Below are 25818 nucleotides of genomic sequence, written 5' to 3' on the forward strand. Positions count from 1 at the left end.
CACCGCAGACTTTTATGCAGTCACCCACTCAACCCAGCCCAGATTGGGGAGGAGCGACTGCAGACAACCAAATCTGCAATATGAATGATACCACAGAAGCCAGCCAATAGATGGCTGCGTCCCACAATACAGGATTGCAACTCACACTGACATGACAGCGGGCCACACTAGCTGACATCTTGGGCTCCCCCAGAAGTCTATAGCAAACTGCATGAAGGGAATATTGATACACACTAATAAAATGCGGGTGTTAGTTAGCATTTTGGCCAAGACGCATAAGCTGATGGGCCCCTCACCTCGGTGATTTTTATTTCTTGGTAATGGATTATTTGATAAATATGAATTCAATCATTTTTTCCTTCTTGAGGAAACCCTTTGTAGAAATACATTGGTGTCCCAAATTTCCACGTTCTTTATATATGCTAGATATCAGACTTGTTGATTGAAAATAACAAACTAAATCATTTACAGATATACAAAAGTTTTCACTGACCTGGTTAAAATTGTGTATTGTTCGTGTCTCACGGTGAATTTCATCATCAATAAAATATATATATTTCAGACTATTTTCTTGCCATCCTAAAATTACTCTACTTAGGATTTAGTTTAGTTCCAGCTGCATGTTCACCCACAATAGAAAACCTCAATTTAATTATTAGAGAGCCTGAAAAGAGACTTTGTATTCAGTGATACATGGGAAGTATGGAAGAGTATAATCATGTTCTTATATTGAATCCTGTGTTCATGCAAATATAAGACTTCTTAAGGGATAAGAAAAACACAATCTATCTAGTTACGCATGTCCAAATATATTTCTTCATATCTGAGAAAGACCCGCCCCCTCTGTGCTTTAGAATTTGTAATGCATTTATTGACATCCTATGTGTCCGACCTCTCCAAATAAGATCTAAAAACCCGGATTCCAGATCTTTGAGGTCATTACTTTTAACAACTAATGGACTAATTTGTAATGAATATAACATTTTAGGTAAAATAGTCGGTTTCAATACATTTGGTCTACAAAACAAGGTTAGCGGTAGCTCCTTCCACTTTTTAACTTTTTTTTAACTCTGTTGAAAAGTAGAAGGGAAATATTTCTGTAAATCATCCACCTCGTATAACTAGTATGTGTGCCAAATATTTATAGCTGGCCTTTTAAAGGGGTTGTCCCGCGCCGAAACGGGTTTTTTTTTTTTTTCAACCCCCCCGTTCGGCGCGAGACAACCCCGATGCAGGGGTTAAAAAAGAACACCGGACAGCGCTTACCTGAATCCCCGCGCTCCGGTGACTTCTTACTTACCTGCTGAAGATGGCCGCCGGCATCTTCTCCCTCGGTGGACCGCAGGGCTTCTGTGCGGTCCATTGCCGATTCCAGCCTCCTGATTGGCTGGAATCGGCACGTGACGGGGTGGAGCTACACGGAGCCCCATTGAGAAAAGCAGAAGACCCGGACTGCGCAAGCGCGTCTAATTTGGCCATTAGACGGCGAAAATTAGACGGCAACCATGGAGACGAGGACGCCAGCAACGGAACAGGTAAGTGAATAACTTTTGATAACTTCTGTATGGCTCATAATTAATGCACAATGTACATTACAAAGTGCATTAATATGGCCATACAGAAGTGTATAGACCCACTTGCTGCCGCGGGACAACCCCTTTAATATTCTCAAGCCTCTTGCATCTACAGTACCTCTTTAGACATCCTGGAACGGGCTGCCACATGCTATTTGGATGGCAGGCATTTTGTGGCATTCTTGGACAACTGCTGAAAATCTCTTCACTTATGATCCCATCACGTTTTAATCAAAATTGAAAGAAGTCTATAAAGAATTGTTCTATACAGTATGTGCCTAAGGAGATCAGCCATTTTCTCTTCTCCTTTTACCTTTTATCAGACGTCTGCACAAATCTTTGATTAGACTTGTCTCAGTCTGTGTGGCAACTGGCTGCATCTAGTAAACTTTGTATTCTAAACCTAGTCCCTGAAAGGGGGTTTTCCCATGACTTAAAATTCCTTTACAGCCACTCTATCCTTAAAGGGACACTATCATCACCTTTGAGTCCCATAAACTATGATATGGGGCTCCAAGGTGAGGGAATGGGGAGTAGGGGGAGCTATGTTTCATTCCAGCATTGTGTCCGCACGAAGTTGGCACACGCCAGCAGCTTGACTTTTTCTTCATGCACATCTTCAATTCACCTCTATGGGAGGTTTGCGTGCACAAAGTGTCAAGCTATTGGTGTGCAACAACTTTGCAGGGCCAACTGGTGAGTATGAAACACAGTTCCTGGACTCCCCGTTCCTTCATCTTTCAGCTCAAAGGTGATGGCAGTGTTCCTGTAATGGCTTCTTCTGCAATCACTAGCTATAGAAGGTGACTGCTGGGACCAGTGATTGGCTGCAACAAGCACATGTCCTGGTCAGCAGCAACCAGGAAGGACAAAGTGGTTGTGAAGCAATTTTAAGTCATGGGAAAACTCCTTTAACAAAAAAAATAGAGAAAATCATCTTTCGTATTCTCTGCAAGATTTCTACATGACTGCCTCTTTCATGAGCATGATGACAATACCGCCTGGCAATGGTTCTCTGGTCCCCTGCTGTGCTTTGTTTACCGCGCTGCAACGATGATGTCACTTTAACACATGACTGTGGTATCCGTTCACTGGCTGCGGAGGGCTAGGTCAGCACTTCATCAAACTTTAAGTACAGCTGAACAAGTATCAGTTTTGGATGGAGATTTAAAGGGGCTCTGCCAAGTTATAACTAGAGATAAGCGAGTATACTCGCTAAGGCACATTACTCGAGCGAGTAGTGCCTTAGCCGAGTATCTCCTCGCTCGTCTCTAAAGATTCGGGGGCCGGCGCGGGTGACAGGTGAGTTGCGGCGGCGAGCAGGCGGGAGAGAGGGAGATCTCCCCTCCGTTCCTTCCTGCTCTCCCCCGCCGCTCCCCGCCGGCCCCCGAATCTTTAGAGACGAGCGGGGAGATACTCGGCTAAGGCACTACTCGCTCGAGTAATGTGCCTTAGCGAGTAGACTCGCTCATCTCTAGTTATAAAGTTATCCATAGAATAGGGGACAACTTTATGATCAGTGGTGTCTGATTGCTGGGATCCCCACCGATCCTGAGAACATGCATCCCAAAGGTCCCCATATGAATGGAGTGGAGGGCAATCATTTCAGTAGGAGCGCAGGAGATTGCTGAGAATGGTGCACACTAGAGATGAGTGAGCACGCTCGGATAAAGCAGTTACTCGAGCGAGCATCGCTCTTCTCGAGTAACTGCTTGCTGGTCCGAGCGTGCTTGGGGGGGGGGTGATTGGCTGGAATCGGCACATGTGACGGGGGCGGAGCTACGCGATGACGCGCACAAGGGGGCGGAGCCAGAATGCCGCTCGTGCCGAACCGAAGAGATGGGAGAAGACCCTTTTGCGCAAGCGCGTCTAATCGGGAGATTAGACGCTGAAATTAGACGGAGCCATGGAGACGGGGACGCCAGCAACGGAGCAGGTAAGTGAATAACTTCTGTATGGCTCATATTTAATGCACGATGTATATTACAAAGTGCATTAATATGGCCATACAGAAGTACTTAACCCCACTTGCTTTCGCGAGACAACCCCTTTAAGTGCTTATCTTTATCACTAAAATTGTACAGCGGATGATCCATGGTATGGGTGTTGAAAGCGAATTTTCTCCAAATTGGACTCTGGAGAATAATGAAAGGACTGTGGAAAGTTTAATCAAAAGAAAAAGTAAACCATATTGTATTCTGTACAGATCGTTTCTTAGACCCCGAGGTGGGTTGATTTGACTTCAGAATGTAATACTTTGATCAATACCTGCCTTCTGTCTTTTGATGCCTAATAGGAAGATTATACAAAGATATATAAGCTGCCTTGTATTACTCACGTACCATAAATGTTCAATAATAACTTGGGATTCATGGGATTCACAACACACAGCTAGCCTAATATATTTATCAGAAAATTAAAATAAAACTACATGTTGAATACACCAATCCTCAAAAACCAAGGCCTGGCCACTATCAAGAGAATAAAAGTACACCCATTCTGGCTTTCACTGCTCGGCCCCAATGACCGCATACCTGACCAGATCCAAATCTATTTTGAGGCGCACGAGGCGCATACAGACAAAATGTTAGTATGGGAGACATTTAAGTCCTATCTTAGAGGTTGCTTCAGATCCTCAATCTCCTTTATTAACCCCTTAACGACCGCCCCATCGGGAAACTACGTCCTCAGAAAGTGGGCCTTAATCCTAGAGGACGTAGTTTTATGCATCCTCTTTGGATTGATGCCCACTGGCCTGAGGACGTGACAGCTCCATGCTGTCGGTGCCCGCAGGTAGCCGACAGCATGGAGCTGTCATCCCAGGATGCGGGCACTCCCCCCCGGCATTGCGATCGGCGCTATAAAATGAATAGCGCCGATCGCAAAAAAGTAAATAAAACAGTGTAAAAAAGTAGTAATTCAGCTGCTATGATGGATCGGATCCATCACGGCAGCTGAAAATACTCACACGGCTTGTCGGCGGTGTTCCCCGGAGATCTGGTCCTCTCGGACCCGCCGGCGGCCTTCTGCGCATGCGCGCCAGACGATGACGTCACGCGCACGCACAGAAGCCCGGGTGTCCCCGGCAAATTTAAAATCTCCTGGCTCCCGGCTCCTGAAGGTAGCCGGGAACCAGGAGGTGTTACCGGGGACCACTGTGAGCGGTCCCCGGGCCCTGCGATCACCGCTATCCATTGCGATAGTGGTGATCGCAAAAAAGTTGAAAAAGTAAAACAAAAGTAAAGTTTCACCTCCCCTCATGGATCGGATCCATGAGGGGAGGTGAAGATACTCACCCCCGGTCCTCTGCGATGTCCCGATGTCCCGGGACCCGAAATCCCCGTCTGCGCATGCGCGCCCGATGATTGACATCGGGCGCGTGCACAGAGGGGCTCGAGTCCCGGGAAATTCAAAATTGCTCTGCTCCTGGCTGCCATGTGTAGCCAAGAGCAGAGGGATGTCACCAGGGACATGATCACTGTCATCCAATGGATGACAGTGATCATGTAAAGTAAAAAAAAAGTGCAAAAAGTTAAAAAAAAAAAAAAAAAAGGGAGTAAAAGGTAAAAAAAAAAAAAAGTGCAAAAAGTTAAAAAAAGTTAAAAAAAGTTTTAAAAAGTTAAAAAAAGCTTGCGTTTCATCTCCCCCCACGGATCATATCCGTGAGGGAGGATGAAATGACATACCTAAGGCCTGCGGATTTATCCGCGGACCTCACCCCAGCTTCTGCGCACGCGCCCTTCGCCAATGTGGCAGGCGCATGCGCAAAAGCCGTGGTTTTTTAAAATCTCCCTGCTCCTGGCTACAAAACTTAGCCGAGAGCCTGGAGATTTCACGGGGGGCCGCGGTGAGCAGTTCCTGATCCCGTGTTTGCCATTATCCAAAGAATAATGGCGATCACGTAAAAGTTAAAAAAAGGGGAAGGTTCATCTCCCCTCACCGATGCGATCGGTGAGAGGAGATAAAACTTTTTACCGGTGGCCTCCATATTTGCACCCCGACGCAATCTTCTTCCATGAACTTTCCCGTATTCTGCGCATGCGACCGCCGGCAAAACACCGCACACATGCGCAGGAGTCGGGGAGCCCAGGGCTTCGTTGAGCGGTCCCCGGTCACATGATAAAAAGGTAGCGATCTACCTTTGGCCGGTCTCACATGACCGGATAAGAATTACGGATTCTGCATGCGTTTGATTAGTGGTAATACGCAGATCAATCACATTGGATTACACAATTCCGCTCACATTAGCGGGTTGGAATTGTGTAATCCACTCGCAGAAAAGAGAACGCAGCAGGTGCTATTTTACCGCGGATATCAGCAACATAGAGCCCATTGTGCTCCATGGTCGCGGATATACCCGCAGCCCATACGCAACTACGTTGTATACGGGCTGTGGGTACCTCGCTAAGCGACGGTGCGGGAAATACAAACAACAAAAAAAAAAATGTACTGCGCATGACCGCCCGTGTAAGTACGCAGTTATGCGCAGTACATTACGCGGCCGTACGCAGGGTCACAGCCGGGATCCACCTACGGCTGCGTGAGCCCGGCGTTATTCAGACCGCTACCTGTAATACGCAATTTACAAGAAGCCCCGGGAACGCTCGCCTTCCTGCAGTTCCAGGAGCACCTTGTTGAGCGCCTTCTGTGTGAGACCGCCGCATCTCGTCAAGCTTACGGAGACTCACGGAACGCCACTTTTTACACCCCATCCCCGCCACTGAGGTCAAAAAATGACCCCCAAAAAGCATGAGAGGAGGGGGGATACCCGATTTTATTGCCCTATGTGCCCATCCCAACCAGCCTCCATAATTACCCGTCTTTGGAAATACCACACAGTTCACATTATTACTTTTATCTAAGATTTGGGGAACGCCGAAAAGGGCGTGGAGGGGGGGGGGGGGGATTTTTAGGGAGTCAATTTTTATTTAGTACAAATGAGCAATGGGGCCTGGAATGTATTCAGTTGTGCCCTGCAATCCAACGGGTGTTCCCTCCATTACAGGCCTTGCCATGTTTCCTGTAAGTAGATTAGGGCCACAATGGGTATGTTTTTGAACACGGGACAAACGGGGGGATCCATTTTGGGGGTGAATGTCTTCATTCCTGTGTACACTGTACAAAAAAAACTGTTTTTAAATTGACAAAATTGCCAAAAAAATGAAAATCGTAATTTTTTCCTTCTGCTTTGCTGAAATTTATTCAAATACTGTGGGGTCAAAATACGCAGTACACTCCTAGATAAATTCGTTAAGGGGTCTAGTTTTTAAAATGGGGTCATTTGTGGGGGTTCTTTATAGTTTTGGCCGCTCAATGGATCTATAAGTGGGCAATGGGGCCTGGAATTTATTCCGTTGTACCCTAGAATCCAACGGGTGCTCCTTCCATTATAGGCCTAGCCATGCGTCCTTTAAGTAGATTAGGGCCACAAGGGGTATGGTTCTGAACACGGGACAAACAGGGGTATCAATTTTGGGGTGAAAGTCTTCATTCCTATGTGTGCTGTACAAAAAAAACAGTTTTTAAATTGATACAACTGCCAAAAAAATGAAAATTGTAATTTTTTTCCTACTGCTTTGCTTAGATTTATTAAAAATTGTAGGGTAAAAATACACAGTACACCCCTAGGTAAATTCGTTAGGGGGTCTAGTTTTCAAAATGGGATCATTTGTGGGGGTTCTCTGTCGTTTTGGCCACTCAAGGGCTCTACAAGTGGGCAATGGGGCCTAAATCACCTTCATGCTAAATTTCTGTTCTGAAAGCCACCGACTACTCCTTTCATTTTGGGCCCCGTTGTGCATCCAGACAAAAGATTAGGGCCACAATGGGTATGTCTCTGAACACGGGAGAAACAGGGGTATCCACTTTGGGGTGCAAGTCTTCATTCATGTGCGTGCTGTACCAAAAAAGCAGTTTTTAAAACGACAGAATTGCCAAAAAAACGAAAATCACAATTTTTTTCTTTTGCTTTGCTTCAATTCATTCAAAAACTGTGGGAACAAAATGGTCAGTACACCCCTAGATAAATTCGTTAAGGGGTCTAGTTTTCAAAATGGGTTCACTTGTGGGGGTTCTCTTTGATTTTGGCCGCTCAAGAGCTCTACAAATGTGCTATGGGGCCTAAAACGCCTTCAAGGAAAATCTATGTTCTGAAAGCCACCGACTACTCCTTTCGTTTTGGGCCCCATTGTGCATCCAGACATGAGATTAGGGCCACAATGGGTATGTCTCTGAACACGGGAGAAACAGGGGTATCCATTTTGGGGTGAAAGGCTTCATTCATGCGTGTGTTGTACAAAAAAAAGTTGTTTTTAAAACGACAGAATTGCCAAAAAAACGAAAATCACAATTTTTTCCTTTTGCTTGGCTTGAATTCATTCAAAAACTGTGGGGTCAAAATGGTCAGTACACCCCTAGATAAATTCGTTACGGGGTCTAGTTTTCAAAATGGGGTCACTTGTGGGGGTTCTCTTTGGTTTTGGCCACTCAAGAGCTCTACAAAAGTGCTATGGGGCCTAAAACGCCTTCAAGCAAAATTTATGTTCTGAAAGACACCGACTACTCCTTTCATTTTGGCTCCCGTTATGCATCCAGACATGAGATTAGGGCCACAATGGGTATGTCTCTGAACACGGGAGAAACGGGGGTATCCATTTTGGTGTGTAAATCCTCATTTTCATGGGCTCTATAGGAAAAAAAATATGTCTTTAAAATGACATATTTGCAAAAATATGAAATTTTATTTTTTCTCCCCTAAATTGAACTAATTCCTAAAAAAAACTGGTGGGGTCAAAATACTCATGACCCCCCTCAGTGAATACACTAAGGGGTGTAGTTTTTAAAATGGGGTCATTTGTGGGTGTATCTATTATTCTGACACTTATGAGCCTTTGCAAACTTGCCTTGGTGCAGGAAAACAAAGTGCTCCTCAAAATGCTGAAAAGTAATGTTAAATTTGTACGTCCTCTAAATGGTTAAAAAAAAACACAAGTTTTTCAAGTGTGCATTCAGAATAAAGTAAACAGATGGAAATACATATCTTATCAAAAATTTGTACAGTATGTTTGGACATATTTGAGATATTACGGTTGAAAATGTGAAAAAATGACAATTTTTTCAAGATTTTTCCAATATTGGTACATTTAATAAATATACACAAATTATATCGGTCTCTTTTTACAATCTAAATGAAGTACAACATGTGGCGAAAAAACAATGTCAGAATCACTTGGATATGTAAAGCCTTTACGGAGTTATGCCACGTTGAACGACGCATGTCAGATTTCCAAAATTTGGCTCCGTCACTAAGGCGCAAACAGGCTTCGCCACTAAGGGGTTAAAAAAGCCTCTGCGCGAGAAGGAGAGCTCTTAGCAGAGCGATGCCAACTATTAGAGAAAGAGTTTATTGCTGACCCATCAGACATCAAAAGAGACAGATGGCTCCAGACTGGTAAAGATTACTTATTATATTTGAGAGAAAAAGCCCAGAGGAACCTCTTTTACACTCGACAATCCTTTTTTGAGCTGGGAAACCAATCCAGCAAACTAGTAGCCTTTATGGCCCGACAGGAGACTGCCCCCCCATCCGTCCTAAGAATAAAATCAGCCCAAAGAGAAACACTCACAGACCCAAAAGAGATTCTAAGTAGATTCCAACAATTCTACGATAACCTATATCAAACACGGACTGATTATTTACCAGAAGAACTGGAATCATACCTGACAGACATAACATTCCCAGAACGGCAGGACACCCATTAGTCCCTACTAGACTCCCCAATTACAGAAGAGGAGATTGAGGAAGCATTAAATGACATGGCAAAAAACAAGACCCCGGGCACAGATGGCCTGCCGATAGAAGTCTATATGCAATACAAGACAGAAATAATACCACACTTGCTCTCCCTATATGAACATATATTTGATAAAAAACAGCTACCAGAATCGATGCTGGAAGCCAATATAGTCCTCATTTTAAAGCCAGATAAAAACCCAGACGACTGTGGCTCATATAGGCCTATATCATTGTTAAACACAGACTATAAAATCCTTACGAAAATATTGGCGCTCGCCATTAGGACATTATTCACCGCGACCAAACAGGCTTTATCCCCGGAATGTCTACATCAGACAATATTAGAAGGACGCAAGTAATCATGCAGGTGGGGTGGAGGTCAGACTGGGCCCTGGCCTCATTAGACACGGCCAAAGCATTTGACTCAGTCGAGTGGCTGTATCTGATGGAGATCTTACAGAGGTTTGGACTGGGAGAATCATTTATTAGGTGGATCTCTATACTCTATAAATCCCCGACCGCTAAAGTAGTGGTAAATGGCCTGGCCTCCACCTCCTTCCAACTACATAGGGGGACCCGACAGGGCTGCCCCCTCTCTCCCCTCCTGTTTGCGATTGCAATAGAACCCCTGGCCCTGAAGATCCGACAGCACACCGCATATAGAGGCATCTTGATAGGACCCAGAGAGGACAGAATCGGGTTATACACAGACGACATAATACTGTATATGTCAGACCACAAAAACACCCTCCCGTTAGCCATCTACCTAATAGACGAATTTGGAAATTTTTCAGGACTACGTATAAATTGGCAGAAATCCGTTTTTATGCCCCTAAGAACAGAAGGATGGTAAGCTGCAAGTTACCCCCCAATTTAAATACCTAGGGATCTGGATTACTAGAGATCATACGCAAAGTTACAGCAACTATACCAAATCCCAAGATCCGGTTTCTTCAGATATCTACAACTCAGGCACGCCCTAACAGCACAATTCCCCGAGCCCAGGCAGCCTTTCTCCCATTATCCATTAATAGGTATACTGCTCACCCAGGGACCCAAAGGCCTGATATCGGTACTATACACCCACCTACTACGATCTAAGATCCCTGACACGCCCATGACAGTAGTAGAGAGATGGAAAGATCTCATCCCCGCCCTTACTAATGAGGACTGGGAAACTGCGATGTCCACGTACACCGCGGTATCACCAGCCGCAAATAATAAATGAACACAATTATATATACTGCACCAATGCTACTTGACACCGACCAGACTCCACAAAATGAATAGGACACCTACAAACCAATGCCATCAGTGCAGAGCACCTAACGCAAACTTCAACCATCTAATATGGAACTGCCCAAACATTGCCACATACTGGGGAGATGTTACTGAATTCTTAACTCAACTGATGGGCGTTCCGGTGTCATACGATCCAGCGATATGCCTCCTGGGTATCTTAGATGAAGAACAGTGGCAATATCACGACAAGATATTTCTCACCAAGGTGCTATTTTATGCCCGTAAAACAGTGGCCGTGCGGTGGATGGATAGACGCCCCCCGACACTCTCAAAATGGCAGAATATAATCAACGCCATACTACCGTATGAAAAAATAGTTTACAAAAACAGAAAGTGCCCTGAAAAATTCAATAAGGTATGGGAAAGATGGTGTGGATCGACTAACACAGTATTCATGCAAGACCGATTCCAAAGCCTGTTGAGAGCAACTGTACCTAGAATGAACCCATAAAACAAGTAAACATTACTGCCCTCTACTGAAACCACGAGTAAATGTACTGATACAATGTACACAAAATCTGCATATGTTAATGTGACGTATTTAAGAGCGACTGTATGACCACATGGAGCCTATGATGTAACCAAAGTTGTTTATTCATGTTTTATATGGAATACACACTGTTCAATAAAACGAGTTTAACCCCTTCCCGCTGCAGGGCGTAAGTTTACGTCCTGACAGCCTGGTACTTCCCGCAACAGGACGTAAACTTACGTCCTAGAGATAGCGCGGGATCACATATGATCCCGCGCTATCCTGCAGCGGGACGCCGGCTGTCAGTCACAGCCGGCGTCCCGCTGAAACAGCGGGGGGGGCATCGGAGATGCCCCCCCCCCCGCTGTTAACCCCTTCCCTGCCGCGATCTAAGTAGATCGCGGCAGGGAAAGAGTTCACAGAGGGAGCGCGCTCCCTCTGTGTCTCCGGCCGGAACTCGCGATGTCATCGCGAGAGCCCGGCCTGTCACCATGGCAACAGGACGCCAGACACTGGCGTCCTGTATTGCCTATGCCTATGATTGCTGTATAAGTGATAAGGCATGGCAGAGCAGTAGCTCTGCCATGCCTTATGAAAGCGATCATCAGGGCAGTGGTTAAAGTCCCTCAGAGGGACACAAACAGTGTAAAAAAAACAAAGATTAAAAAAATGAATTTAAAAAAATGTTAAAAAAAGAGTAAAAAAAACATTTTTTTATGCTTTTTCTCAGATTAGCATAAAAAAAGGTAAAAAAAAAATAAAACCCCACATATGTGGTATTGTCGCGTCCGTAACGACGCGTACAATAAGTTGCACATGCTTTTGACTGTGCACGGAAAAAAAACCCAAAAAAAACGCTAAAAAACTGAGGCAAAATCCTAATTTTTAGCATTTTGCCTCACTAAAAACGCAATAAAAGTGATCAAAAAAGCCATATGTACCCTAAAATGGTACCAGTAAAAACTACAGCTCGTCTCGCAAAAAATAAGCCCTCATAGAGCGCCGTACATCAAAAAATAAAAAAGTTACAGGACTTTGAATGCAGCAATTTAGAATAGAAAAAAGATTTCCAAAAAAAGGGGTTTTATTGCAGAAAAGTGGGAAAACCTAAAATAAATGTAAGAATTTTGGTATCGTTGTAACCGTACCGACACACAGAAAAAATAGAGTGTCTCATTTATGCTGCATGATTAACGCTGTAAAAAAAAAAAAAAAAAAATCTATGGCAGAATTGATGCTTTTTCTCTCCCTGCTATCATAAAAAAAAATAAAAAAAGTTTTACAATATAGTCTATGTACCCAAAAGTGGCACCAATAAAAACTACAGTTCGCCACGCAAAAAACAAGCCCTCATACGGCCACGTCGACGGAAAAGTAAAAAAGTTATGACTTTTGATAAACGGAGAAGAAAATCCGCCAAAAATTGTTGCGTCCTTAAGCCCAAAATAGGCCATGTCATGAAGGGGTTAAAAAAAAACAAAAAAACTGCATGTTGATGTTAACCTGTTATCGGATTTCTAGGAAATCATGTTGATGGTTTATGCACACAATTGGCCAACAGTCTGTGATCCATTTGGGTCCAACCCACTGTGTCACTGACTGATTTGACGCTGGACTAATCCTGAGGGCGGCTCCTAAAGGTCTATGCTCTTCCCCCTTTGACACTTCTACAGCTTAGGACAAACTGTTCAGTCTGCAGGAAAAGGACATTACAGCTTTGGACAATCAGAGCTCGTTCTACTACAAAAGGCTGTAACTCTGGTTCTATCAGCCATTTGTAGTAGAACCAACTCTGTTCCAAAGCTGTAATGTCCTTTTGGTGTTATTTTAAAGCCAAGATTCTTGACTTTGAGAATGTTGTCAGTAATTACAGAGCTAAAGCTACGGCCGATTGAAGTGGGGCTCGGAATATTGAATTTACAGCTGTAAAAAGCAGGTGGGGGGGTGTGATAAACAGGCAGCATAGAAGATTTGAGATTCTTCTGTCTTTCCTCCTGTCCCAGTGGAAGGTAACATGGAGGTTTTTTCATGTTATCACCCACCCATCAAACAGTGAATATATTTGCTCTCTCATTGTCACAAATGAAGATAAAGATTTGCTCATCTAATCACTACACAGTTTAACACTTAATTTCCTGCGATCATTGTTGACCGCGGCATCTAAATGTTTTTAATGAAAAATTGTGAACGTTTTTTTCCTTCTTGTATAAGGGTTTAAATATTGTAAAATTAAGAGCAAAAAAACTGTTTGTAGTTGCTATCGCCATATCGATTACAAGCCATACTATAGAAGATTACATTTATCCAGCAAATTCTATAAAAAAAGAAAATGCTAAAATAGCCATTTTCTGTTGATTTTACTTACCCAAACAAGAAACTACAAGTTGTCCTGAAAAGAACAAGCCGTCACACTGCTCTGTCAACAGAAAAATAAGAATCACAAACGCATCTGTTTTTTTTCACGGACGCTGGAAAAAAGTGCCCTATTTTTACGGACTGTCTAGGAATTTCTGGACGGTTGACAACTCTGGCTTCAGCTATTTTTTGACCCTTTTCAATGCGACCACGGCATGTAAAACGCTGACAGAGGGAGGGGGCATTCTTTTTCCCCCATTGAACCCCCATGATGTTATTGTGGGGTCCCAATCAGTTGTTATGGTACCTGCAGGCTTGAATAAAGGTTTTTCAGCTACTGTGGCCTATAAGGGGTTAAACTGTGCTACATTTGTATGTAACAACCCTCTTTTATATGTTATCCATAAAATCACAGAAAATGAACAAAATATAAAAGTTAGGGCTCCTTTACACAAGCGTATGTGTTTTTACGGTCGCCCACATGCGCCGTTAAATCTCGTGAATGAAGAAGAGATGTGATCAAGTCCTGAGCTTAATTAGCGTTTTGTCCATTCACACGGCCAGGTGCGACGTACTAGCGAAAAAATGGGCGGCAGCCCGGAAAGCCCTTGCTCGGCATAAATCCCCGAAATGACTTCAGATGCCTAAATAGAGGCACCTGTAATCTTTTCCCTGTGTTGGATGCAGCTAAACTTCCTCCCCCTCCCTTTTTTTCCAGCTCCCATAGGAGTCTATGGGAGCCGGCAGTGTATATCGGTCGAAAGATGGAGCAAGAATTGCATATAATGCGAGAGGAATGCTTTATTTCAACAATTAGAGAAAGAATGTACGTGGTATTTGTGTAGAGAAAACCGTACGCTTCCACAACCATATGCAATTACTTTCCGCGATGGATTGCAGGCCTTTTGCAGCAGATATCCACATGTGAAATCCGACCCGTTCGTGTGAGCCCGGCCTAACTTGTGCTATTCAGAATGTTGTTCACATATTAAACTTGCTTCACAACATTGTTGATTCATCTATGAAAAGAAATCATAAGAATAAAGAACTTGCAAACAAAGAAGGTCATATTAGCTGATAATGCCAGAACTGAAAAAATGCAGTCAGAAACGCGGTGACCACATTCTGCCGCGTTCTAAGCAGCGCTGAAAACACACCGCATTCATTTCAATGGGCAAGGCGTCACGTTTTAAAACGCATGAAAATAGGACAGACAGCGCTTGAAAAACGCAGCGTTAAAAACACGTTAAAATCAATGGTATTATTTCACAGTGTTTATCTCTATGCTGAAAAACACAGCGTGAGGGGAGCTAGGCAGGCAAAAATCACGCGCTTAAAAAACACACGGCTATTAGAACCAATGGTTTCCTATGGGGACGTTCCCTGTGAAAGGGGCCTTAAACGCAGAAAAAAAACGCCTGTGTGAGAGTGGTCTATAAGCCCTATGGTTCCAAAGTTTGTAGTACATGTAACCAATTTCCAGTGCAGCAATGAAGTTTTAATATTTCCCCCCTGCCTAGGCTCCTTGGCACGCATGTGTTCTATGATCTGAAACTTTAGGGCTGGGTTTATACAGAGCGGATTTGCTGTGGAAATTCCTTCCGGAATTTCACTGTGGCAAATCCACCTGCGGCCGCTAATCCCATCATTAGCCAGCTGTGTGGAGGAGATTTGTCAAAAATCTTGTCCACGGGGAACGTCCAATCCGTCACGGCAAAGCCGGAAGCAACGGAAAAGCCAAGCCGCTCCAAAACCTGCAGCTAAGTGCCGCAGGTTTTAAAGCAGTGCTTTCCCAGCAGAAATTTGCCGTTTTCTCGCTTCGGCCAAACTGCGAGATTACCGTTGGGATTACGCCCTGTGGGAACCCAGCCTAAGGCCGCCTGCACATAGATTTGCATTGCGAAATCTGGAGCAACCGTCCGCCTCCGGATTCTGCAGCAAATCCAGCCCATAGCATGCTACGACAAAATGTGTTTTCCCGCCCATTTGCGGAAATCTATTGCGATATTCCTCTCTCAGGAAAGAAATCGCGGCATGCTGCAATTTTGTGTGGGCTACACACAGACAGCTTCCATTGACTTCAATGGAAGCCGTCCATCCTGCAGCCATTCTGCAATCATCATTGCAGAATGGTCGTGGGAGCCACATCATCGCCATAGCGACGGTATGCCATTATCTCTACTGCGCATGTGCGCCGGCACATCCGCAGCAGAGAAGAGAAGACGCCGGAGACGTACGCTGGGGTCACCTGCCGGGCACTGGGTCGGATCCCACTGCGAGACCACGCATGTGGGGTCCGACCCGCCCATGTGCAGGCGGCCTAACTGAGTTATTGTATGTTTCTATTCATGGAAATGATGCGGCAATAGTAATAATAAATGAGTACATCCTATTGTTAATTCATATCTTCTGATACGCTCTCTAATATGTTACAAAGTTTCACCCACATACAGCAGTACACAAGGACATTTAACCAAGTAAATAACAATAGTGGAGTCACTAGAAAAATACCCTTTGACCTTTAATGGTCAATTGTCCTGTATGAGGGTGAAAAACATATTGTGGTTACATATGGTTGTTAAATGCATTGTATGTTTGTTACCAGGGTGATTATAATCCACATAATTAGATTGAGACCTGGGTTAACTATTTATTCCCCTCTGAGTTTTATTATTTATAACAGCTGAAAAAGCCAAATGGGCAAAAACATGTACTGAATATCTTTGTTATGGAAGAAAAGTCCATTACGCAGTAAAGTGAGTGCTGGAATTTCTTTGAAGATAGTCGTAGTTCAGTGACAGCTAAGCTGGACAGGTCAAAAGTGTGGTACCAGAGGCAAGGACAAAGTCAGGCCGTATTTGGGGCAGACTGAGTTCATACAATACAGTTCTACAAACAGAAGGGCTGAGGTCAGGACAGGCAGAGTTTGGGAAAGCTGGGTAATTAGCCAGATGATTAAAACCGGGAAATAAGCAGATAAGGAAATTCCTTCACTGGATTAAGATTGCTAATATAGTCAATAAAAAAAAGTATGAAAAATGAACCCAAAATTGGGTAATAACCCACTCAAGTGTGTGTTACCCGTTGGCACTAAACGCTAGTATTACTCAGACCAAGGGTTAGATCTTCCAAATGAAATCAGCAGCCTCTTTCCCCGACTCATAGGGCAGTCGTAAGCAAAAGGGGAATAAGAAGAAAACAATTGGAGAGGGCACTGGAGGACCCATCATTATACTAGTATTAAAAACATATATAAAGATCATATGTGGATTGAAGAAGATTAGTTCCACCTGTCATTGTTTGAGCATTCCTGGACACTGTGGGGATAGTTAGGGGTATGAGATTGTTCTTCTCCCTTCCCCTCCAGTATAGTGATGGGTTCTCTAGCATCCTTTCCAATTGTTTTTTGTTTTTTCCCTTTCACTGCTAGGGGTCTATTGCTCAGGCATCTTCCAGTGGGGCAAGCTCCCTTATATAACCCGGGATAAACCAGAATAGGCTAGGGATGGGAAAGCTGGGTGTGTGCGCTGACCTTTTATGCTACGGGAAAAGTATGAATTAAAAAATAAATAAAAACAAAGTAAATGACCCCCAGAGGTCTTATATGATGTCATGGGGGACATAGATAGTAAAAAAATGTTTACAAAAATAAGCTTAAAAAAATTGCAGAATGAAATAAAAATAAATATATTAAAAAAAAGACCCATCAGCCAAAACTGTCACCGTATGCGTTCTGTATCCAAAACTATACATATATCAAACGTCTGAAACAAAATGAGGAACCCATTCCCGTACTTTAATTTAATGTAAATATACAAATTTTATATATATATATATATATATATATATATATATATATACACACTTTAAGAAACTTTACATTTTTTTTAAATCATTTTTTAGCATTCTACCCCCAATAAAACAAAAGAAAAACAGAAAAAAAAGGCAGTTACCATGCGGCAGTTGCTGGTCCTCCCGGGGCGACGGTGTGCGGGTTCCCCCCAGCTTGTTGTCTGGCTGCCAGGGGCGTGGGGGCGTGGGTGGCGTGGTGCTGGTGGCGCGCGCACCTGTGAGTGCAGCTGCCGTGCATGAGCTTCCTTTTATTATGTTCTGTGGGAGTTGGCTGTCTCCCTCTCTCTGCCCCTAGGCGGAGGCTTTTGTTTAAAGGTTGGGTAGAGACTGACAAACACGGCCAGTTATTGGTTTCCCTCAGTGTGCTAGCTAGTCTGCCTCTGTTGGTCTCCTGCGGTTGTCATCTTGTCTGCTATACCTTGCTATTCGCCAGGTTTTTCTATCTGCCTCAGTTCTGCTTAGTATTGTTCGTGTTGGTTATTTCTGTCAGTATTCTACCCTTTACATCCAGGTATGCCAGCGTCCCTTTTTCGGTCCCTAGTGAGAGTAGGGATCGTCACTCAGTTGCCCGCCTGTGGTTAGCGAGGAGTGGAGGCAAGTAGGCAGGGACAGGGGTTGTGGGTGAGATCTAGGGCACCCAGGCTGGCGTATCAAGGGTAGTATACTGTAACAGGCAGTGAAAAAAATATCTAAAATAATAGCTCTATGTGTCACAGAAAAAGTAATGCAGAAAAAATTATTTTGGTAGCTGAAGGAAAAAAAAAAATAGGCAGTAAAATCCATAAAAAGTGTCTGGTCCTTTAAGACCAAAACACCCTGGTTGTTAAGGCCCAATGTCCACTGGTGGATTTGTATTTCAGATTCCATAGGGAGACATGGGCATCTGCATGGTCCGGAAAACAAATCATAGCATGCTCCATTTCGCTGCGGTTCCCATTTGGACAGCTTCCACTGAAGTCATCCAATCTGCTGCCCACCTGCAGCTGACACTCCGAAAAAGCAGATTTATAAAAAAAAAACAAAACAACAACTGTACTTTGCATGTCAAATGGCAAGCCATGAGGACCATGCGCAGTTCAGAGAACCTGGAAGTAATGAGGTCAGTGCAGATGCAGGGCTCACTGGCTGTGGGCATGGCCACCACCTGTGGACATGAGGCCTAAGGAGTTAAAGGGGTCACTGCAACAGGGTTTCCCCCGAAAGCTGGTGCGACGGGGTGGGGTTAGATGGATTCTCATAGTGATTCAATCTCTGGCTAGAGAGGGGACGGGGCTAGCTGGATCCATCCACTAGCTTGCTCACTCTCTTTGGAAGAGAAGCATCACTATGAGAATCTGTCTAGCCCCCTCCATCTCGGGAAACCCTGGGAAAGCCCTTCAGCCGTGCCCCCTATCTCTCCAAGCTATGGGGAAATCCAAGGCTGTTGCACAAACTTCTCCCATTGATTTCAATGGGACCCCGGCCCCATTGAAAACAATGGGCGATATTGCAGCTTTTTTGTATCGCAGCGAGGTTTGAGTGAACACATCGCAAATGAGAATGAAACCATTGAAAATCATTGGTTTCATAATTATGCGTTTTCACTCACTGTTGCATCACTAGAAAACCTATTGCCAGCGGGTCAGAGCCCTTAGGGTGGCTGAGCTATCATCTCCTTCATTATAACTGTGCGATGGGAGCCTCATTGAGTCCTAATTGCTATTAGCATAAAGGTAGACATTGTTCTCATTCTATGCTCTTGATCTGAACAACTTTCATGGCTTTTTACTCACAAACAAAAGTTTAGAAAGATGTTGCATCTTTGTACTTGAACCCTCACAATCTGATCTGAATTTTTGTATTTTTATCTTGTTTTCGCAGATTTAATACTGCAGTGTTTTCCTCTCTCTAGCAGCACACATAGTGATCTATACAGGGCATATAAAATTATCTACAGCCACAGCAGCTTCCTTTATAAGAGAACTCTGTCAAACCCTGTATGGCTTGACTACTCAGCGGTAGCGCCCTTTCTTTATGTTTTTCCCTATTTTACGGTGCATTATACCTCGTATATAAAGTTCTGCATTATTCTGGTGGAACTAATTTCTCACAGTCACAGCTTCCGCATATGTATTGAGCATAACTAACAATTACTAATGGGCTTGACTAGCTACTGAACTAGATTCTGTCTTGAGGGAAGAGTCAAGCGCCTATTAAAGTTAACCCGTAAATATATGTTGTTTGGTCCTGGCCTTCAATACCGGCTGATAGTAAATATACAGCACAGAATTAACCCTTCCCAATCCACTGTCTGACGTCTCAAGACATTATGATTTAAGGGTGACTACCCACTACAGTTTTTTTTCACTGCGAAATTCGCTTTTTTTTTCTGCAGGGGGCTATGGGACTTGTAATGTTAAAATCGCGATTTTGCGGTAAATCGCGATTTTGCGCGATCGCGATTTTAACATTACAAGTCCCATAGACCCTTGCAGGAAAAAAATGCTGCGAATTTCGCAGGGAAAAAAGAACGCCAGTGGGTGGGCGCCCTAAGGCAGTACAGCTCCGATGTTGGAAGACATCCGTCGGGGTTCTCTTACTGTATATTGCCAGCCTCTCTGCTGTTGGAGCCTATCCAACGTGTCACATCATGCAGTACTGGCTTTAGCCAGCAGATAGCGCCATTGTATAATGGCAGAAAAAGAGTAAGCCCCCTAGGAAAAACAGGATACTAATTGGATTGGAAAAGGTTAAAGGGGTTGTCTTGCGCCGAAACGGGTTTTTTTTTTTCCATAGGCCCCCCGTTCGGCGCAGGACAACCACAAAGGATGTGTTAAAAAAAAAACATATTACTTACCCGAATCCCCGCTCTGCGACGTCTTCCTTCTTCCTTCTTCTTCCTTCACCAAGATGGCCACCGGGATCTTCACCCACGATGCACCGCGGGTCCTTTCCCATGGTGCACCGTGGGCTCTGTGCGGTCCATTGCCGATTCCAGCCTCCTGATTGGCTGGAATCGGCACACGTGATGGGGCGGAGCTACGCGATGATGCGTAGAAGGGGGCGGAGCCAGAACGCCGCTCGTGCCTGGACCGAGCAGAAGGGGAGAAGACCGCACAGCGCAAGCGCGTCTAAAAAAGCAAGAAGACATCAGAATTAGACGGATCCATGGAGACGGGGACGCCAGCAACGGAGCAGGTAAGTGAATAACTTCTGTATGGCTCATATTTAATGCACGATGTACATTACAAAGTGCATTAATATGGCCATACAGAAGTGTATAACCCCACTTGCTGCCGCAAGACAACCCCTTTAAAGCTCCTGCTCATGCAATGTAGCAGGAGCAAGTCAGGTTCTCGACTATCAGACACAACCCAAGGACCTGGAAGAGAAGACAGATACCATTTTTAACTACTTCTGCTTCCTCCTTTACAAGGTACACACGGTAGCACTCAATGAGAGAATACAGGGAGTGGCACTGCCATTTCTTGCATGGGACCAGGCAATAATGTGATCGCCAGCGACCCCCAGCATGTCAGAGCTGCAGGGTCTTAGCAGACCCCTGACCAGCTCTGACAGTGATAACTGTCATACTAGGGGGATATTTTCCCCTGTAACTGGCTGGGGCTCCTATGGATGCTACAATTGCAGTGGGAAAGTGTGAAAGTGAAAAAAAGAATATATAGTGCGAATATAGTCTTATGTGATGTCATGGAGAACATAGATGTTTAAAAAAAAAGTTACAGAAATAAGTTTTAAAAAAATGACAGAATAAAATAAAAATATAAATATTTAAAAAAACGACTGATGCCAACATAAACCATTGTGATATCTGCCTTGTAATACAAGATTATATAAATGTATATATCAAAATGTCCAAAACAAAATGCTGAACCCATTACTGTACTTTATTTTAACGTAAATAATATCATTTTAAAAATAAAGAACTATAAATGTAAAAAATATATTTTTTTAACTTTTTGTGCACATTACTTCTAATAAAACAAAAGAACAATAATAAATTTCAGTGACAAAAGCTATTAAAAAATTGCGCTATATAAGTGATGAAAAAAAAAACATTTTGGCTAGCCAGGGAAAAAATAGAAACCACCGCATGGGTAAAATCGCTAAAAAATATCTTGTCCCTTTAGTACTGAAACAACTCAAACATGTAGTGCAGCCTCCTGTGTGATGCTTATCAGGCACTATCTTGGGGGCTTATTCACACGTCCATATATCGGCCGGGTTTTCACGTCCGGATGATATACGGTGTCTCTTTCTGCAGGGGGAGGAGGTGGGCCGGGCTGAGAGCAGTGCACTGAGCCTCCGCCCCCTCTCCTGCCCCGCCACTGTTTGCAATAGAAGGGGCGGGATAGGAGTGGAGCTGAGTTACGCCCCCTCCCATTGCAAATAGTGGCGAGGGGCGAAGAGGGTGCGGGAGCTCAGTGCACTGCTCCTCGCCCGGCCTGCCTATTCCCCCTGCAGAAAGGGACACCATATATCGGCCTGGGCTTGAAAACCCGGCCGATATACGGACGTCTGAATCAGCCCTGAGGCTGAGATTTCTTCTTTGACTTTTATTTTTGTTGTACTATCAATCCAATGATGCATTACTACAGCATTACATGAGCAGCTGGGGCCTGTACCATCTCTGCAGCAGGAAAAACACTGCCATTGCATCCTGTATTCACCTAAATAAGCTACAGACCATAAGTATACAGTCAGGAGGATCAGATTTGATCTTTCCTATTATAACTGTGACGGGAGCTGCTAATCATCAGCAATAACTGTAATGTTATATTATCTTTTACACAGTCTTTATTACTTCTTAGTGCTCTGTTGATCCAGAAAATACCAATACTGATTAGATTGCATTGTATGATTTTATTTTTTAGCTTGTTCTTATGCACAGTAACTACCCTCCACTGATGCAAAGCAAATCTTGGACCTTGGCGGCTCCATTCAAAGAGCAGCGTTATCATCGTAATCCCAGTAACTCCATAGCCAATAATTACTCACCGACGGCTCGTGACTTAAAGCTTGGAGAAATATCAAAGAAGATCCCATCACCAAGACCGAACACTGCAAAGACGTCAACTAGACAAAAAGTCACACCGTGTATCCTTTTCATTGTTAGAACATTGGTGAAAATGCTTTTATGTCCAACTATTGTTCACATGGATTTAAAGGGGTTATTCTGCCTTTAATCATTGATGGCCTATTGATTTAAAGTGACAGCTGTCACGGATTATTTCTATGACTTGGAGCTCTGTTTACAAGTCAAACTTTAAAGTAGGTTTTTCCTGAAATGCCTTAGTTTTTCTTCCCAACATTGTTGACAAGTTCCCACAAATGTGCTGCACTTGTAGGGTTTTTTGATTTCACCCTTCTGTCCAGTTCTTTCCAAACAAGCTAAATTGGGTTTAAGTCTGGAGGCTGTGCAGGCCATTCCATTCATTGAAGCCTACTGGCTTCATCTTTTCTTCTAAAGTAGTTCTGACATAACCTAGAAGTATGTTTTGGATCATTGTCTGGCTGTAATATGAACCCCTGACAAACTTGGTGTACACCATAGGGTATTCTGTGGTGTATCAAAATGTGGTACCCCCTTTTCTCCAGTGTGCTGGCCACCTGTGCAAGTTGCCAATTATGTATCCAGAAAAAGAGCCCCAGACCAGCTTACTTCCTCTTCCATGTTTGATAATGTCACACACTCAAGTACCACCTTTTCACTAACTTGACGGCCTACAAAAACCCTGTGTGATGTGCAGAAGATATCAAATTTTGATTCATCATTCCATAAGACCTTCTTCCACTCTTCTGTAGGCCACTGGAGCTGCTGCTTGGCCCAGGCAAGTCTTTTTTAAATTTATTTTGCAATCTTAGGAGTGGTTTTCTTACTGATACTCTACCTGCCAAACCTACGGATTTGTCAAGGGGCTTGACAAAGATCTCAGTAGTAGATCGAAACATTGCCACCAGGAGCAGGGGGAATAAAGTCTATTTTATCCAATTTAGCAGTGTAGACGCTGCCTACTTACTACTAGTACTGGAATTATCTACTGGATTGGGTCCAATCCTCATTGGGCTGGTGTCCTCAACAGGAATATCTGCTCCACCAGGACGTTGGTGCTATATGTGAGTGCTGCTGGCATTTTTCCTTTTTTGACAATATTGTTGAGTTTCAGATTACAATTTCATAACTGTCGCAGCTTGTCGGTCGTAACAGCATCATGGCATGGTGGCCTCGACACACGCCATGTCTGTTGCCATGTTATGCAGGAAAAGGGTTAATGCTCCATGTGCAGAGACTGCTGGTGCTGTCTGTCTTTGCTGCATGGATGCATGCTGGATTAGTCATGCCTGGGAGTTGGGTGGAGGTGTGGTTTTCCATGCACAGTGCCAGTTCCCAGGGGCTTAGTGGCTATATATTCTCACCCCTCCCTTTGCTCAGTGCTGCTTATTCCGTTCCATAGCGGAGCCCCTGGAGTTTGGAGCTCTTTTGTGCTCGATGTATTTTTACTTGCAGATAAGTTGCTGCAGGTTCCCTTTCAGTTGCATTTCTGCTTTTCATTTCTATTTTGCTTTGCTGTACGTTTTATCTCTCCAGGGGTCCTTTCAGAGACAATCAGGGCCCAGGATGAAGACGAATACTCTGCTTCTAGGCAGGGACCCCCCCCCCCCCCCCCCGTGGTGCTAGGTTAGGGCCAGGCTCCCACCTTCCTGGAGTGGTGCTACCGTTCCGCATAGCATGGTGTGTGGCTAGTTCCTACAGTGTGTACGTTCGCTGTTGCCGTGCTGAGTGTAGTACTCTGGTGTCGCACAGGCTTTTTATCTGGATTACGTATTCCAGTTGTGGTGCACACTGTTCTTCGGTGCATATTCATCTACTACAGTTACTACAGTAGTTGTGAACACCACCCTGCGTCCGTGCTGAGTGTGGTGCTAGTGAGACGCACGGACGTGACAATAACTTTATTATGTTTTTAACTTACTTTTGAACTTTGAACCATTTCACGTAATTTGCTGGGTTCGAACTGTGTTCATTTAAAAAATAACTGGAAATTTTTCCATGATGTTAAATAATTGAGAATGAGCTTATGCTATGAAGGTAAGACATTTAATTACAGATTTTCAGGCTTTATCCGACCCCATGCTGCCACTGTAAGTCAGCAATGACACTGCAATGGTAAATTGCAGACAATTAATGACCAGGAAGATGTGTGGTGTGTTATATTCAAGCCCAGAATACCTTTTATAGGGCTCATACATACAGAAAAGCTGCCTGCATAGAACATTTATGGATTCACATGGACATTGCCTCCACATGGTGCATCAGTGAGGTGCCATATTCACTTCTAAAAGCATTGTCTCTGGGGAAGAATACCTCCATAATGTGGCATGTTTTGGGGCATACAAGTTTTTGCTATCACTTCATATCAAGTCTATGAGAAAAAAACTTTTTTTGTGCTTCAGTTTAGAGCAGTGATGGCGTACGTTTTAGAGAACGAGTGCCCAAACTGCCACCCAAGACCCACTTATTTATAGCAAAGTGCCAACATGTCAGGGGGTGGGGCTTATCGTGACGTATGATTTTTTTACCTCCGTCGTTATAAAAACAACAGGGCCGTTTCAAAATAGACAGGGAGGAACACAGGAATGCCCTGTGTTTTATTTCCTAGCTGGAGTCCTGGAGTACCATTGGTGCAGATTTTGACTGCAAATCTGTTGTATACCCGCAGCTGATTTCATACTATGTGGCACTCCCCCTCCCTTCCTCAGTAGGCTTCCTGCTGTCGGTGCTCCCCGGCTTCTGGTTCCCAGCGGCCTGTCGTGGCCTCACCTGGCCAGTGTCACCGTACCTGATCAGGCCGTTGGGAACCAGAAGCCGGGGAGTGCTGACAGCAGAAAGCCCTCAGAAAAGGTGAGGGGGAGTGCCGCATAGTATGAAATCAGCTGTGGATACGCAACTAATTTCTTGCCAAAATACATAGCAATAGTGCTATTGCACACCTCAGTAGTAATAGTAGTAATAGTGTCTCCCACAGTGGCCTCAGTACTGTAGTAATAGTCCCCCCACCACAGTGGCCTCAGTAATAGTAGTGCCCCCCACAGTAGCCTCAGTAGTAATAGTGACCCCCACAGTGGCCCTCAGTAGTAATATTAACCCCACAGTAGCCCCAGTAATAACCCCCTCAGTAGCAAAATTAACCCTACAGTATACCGCAGTAATTATAATAACCCCCTTAGTAGTAATATTAACCCCACAGTAGCTCCAGTAGTAATAATAACTCCCTCAGTATGCCGAATAGTAATAATAACTCCACAGTAGTGGGGTTATTGAGTTATTTGAGTAGCCCCAGTAATAATATGAACCCCCTCAGTAGTAATATTACCTCCCTCAGTAGCCCTAGTAATAATAATAACCCCACAGTAGCCACAGTAATAATAGTAACCCCCTGAGTAGCCCCAGTAATAATATTAACTCT

At 44.0% G+C, this 25818-nt stretch overlaps 1 protein-coding gene across 1 annotated transcript in view; it reads left to right on the forward strand.

Annotated features, from left to right (window-relative positions):
* Positions 1-25818, forward strand: part of DNAH3 (dynein axonemal heavy chain 3) — a 379066-nt gene that overhangs the window by 35027 nt on the left and 318221 nt on the right. The window contains exon 3 of the mRNA XM_066576291.1: positions 22225-22447. Within this exon, the coding sequence (XP_066432388.1) occupies positions 22225-22447 (223 nt within the window). The remainder of the gene's footprint in view (positions 1-22224; positions 22448-25818) is intronic.

This window comes from Eleutherodactylus coqui, chromosome 8 (assembly GCF_035609145.1).
Source record: "Eleutherodactylus coqui strain aEleCoq1 chromosome 8, aEleCoq1.hap1, whole genome shotgun sequence".
Classification (NCBI taxonomy): domain Eukaryota; kingdom Metazoa; phylum Chordata; class Amphibia; order Anura; family Eleutherodactylidae; genus Eleutherodactylus; species Eleutherodactylus coqui.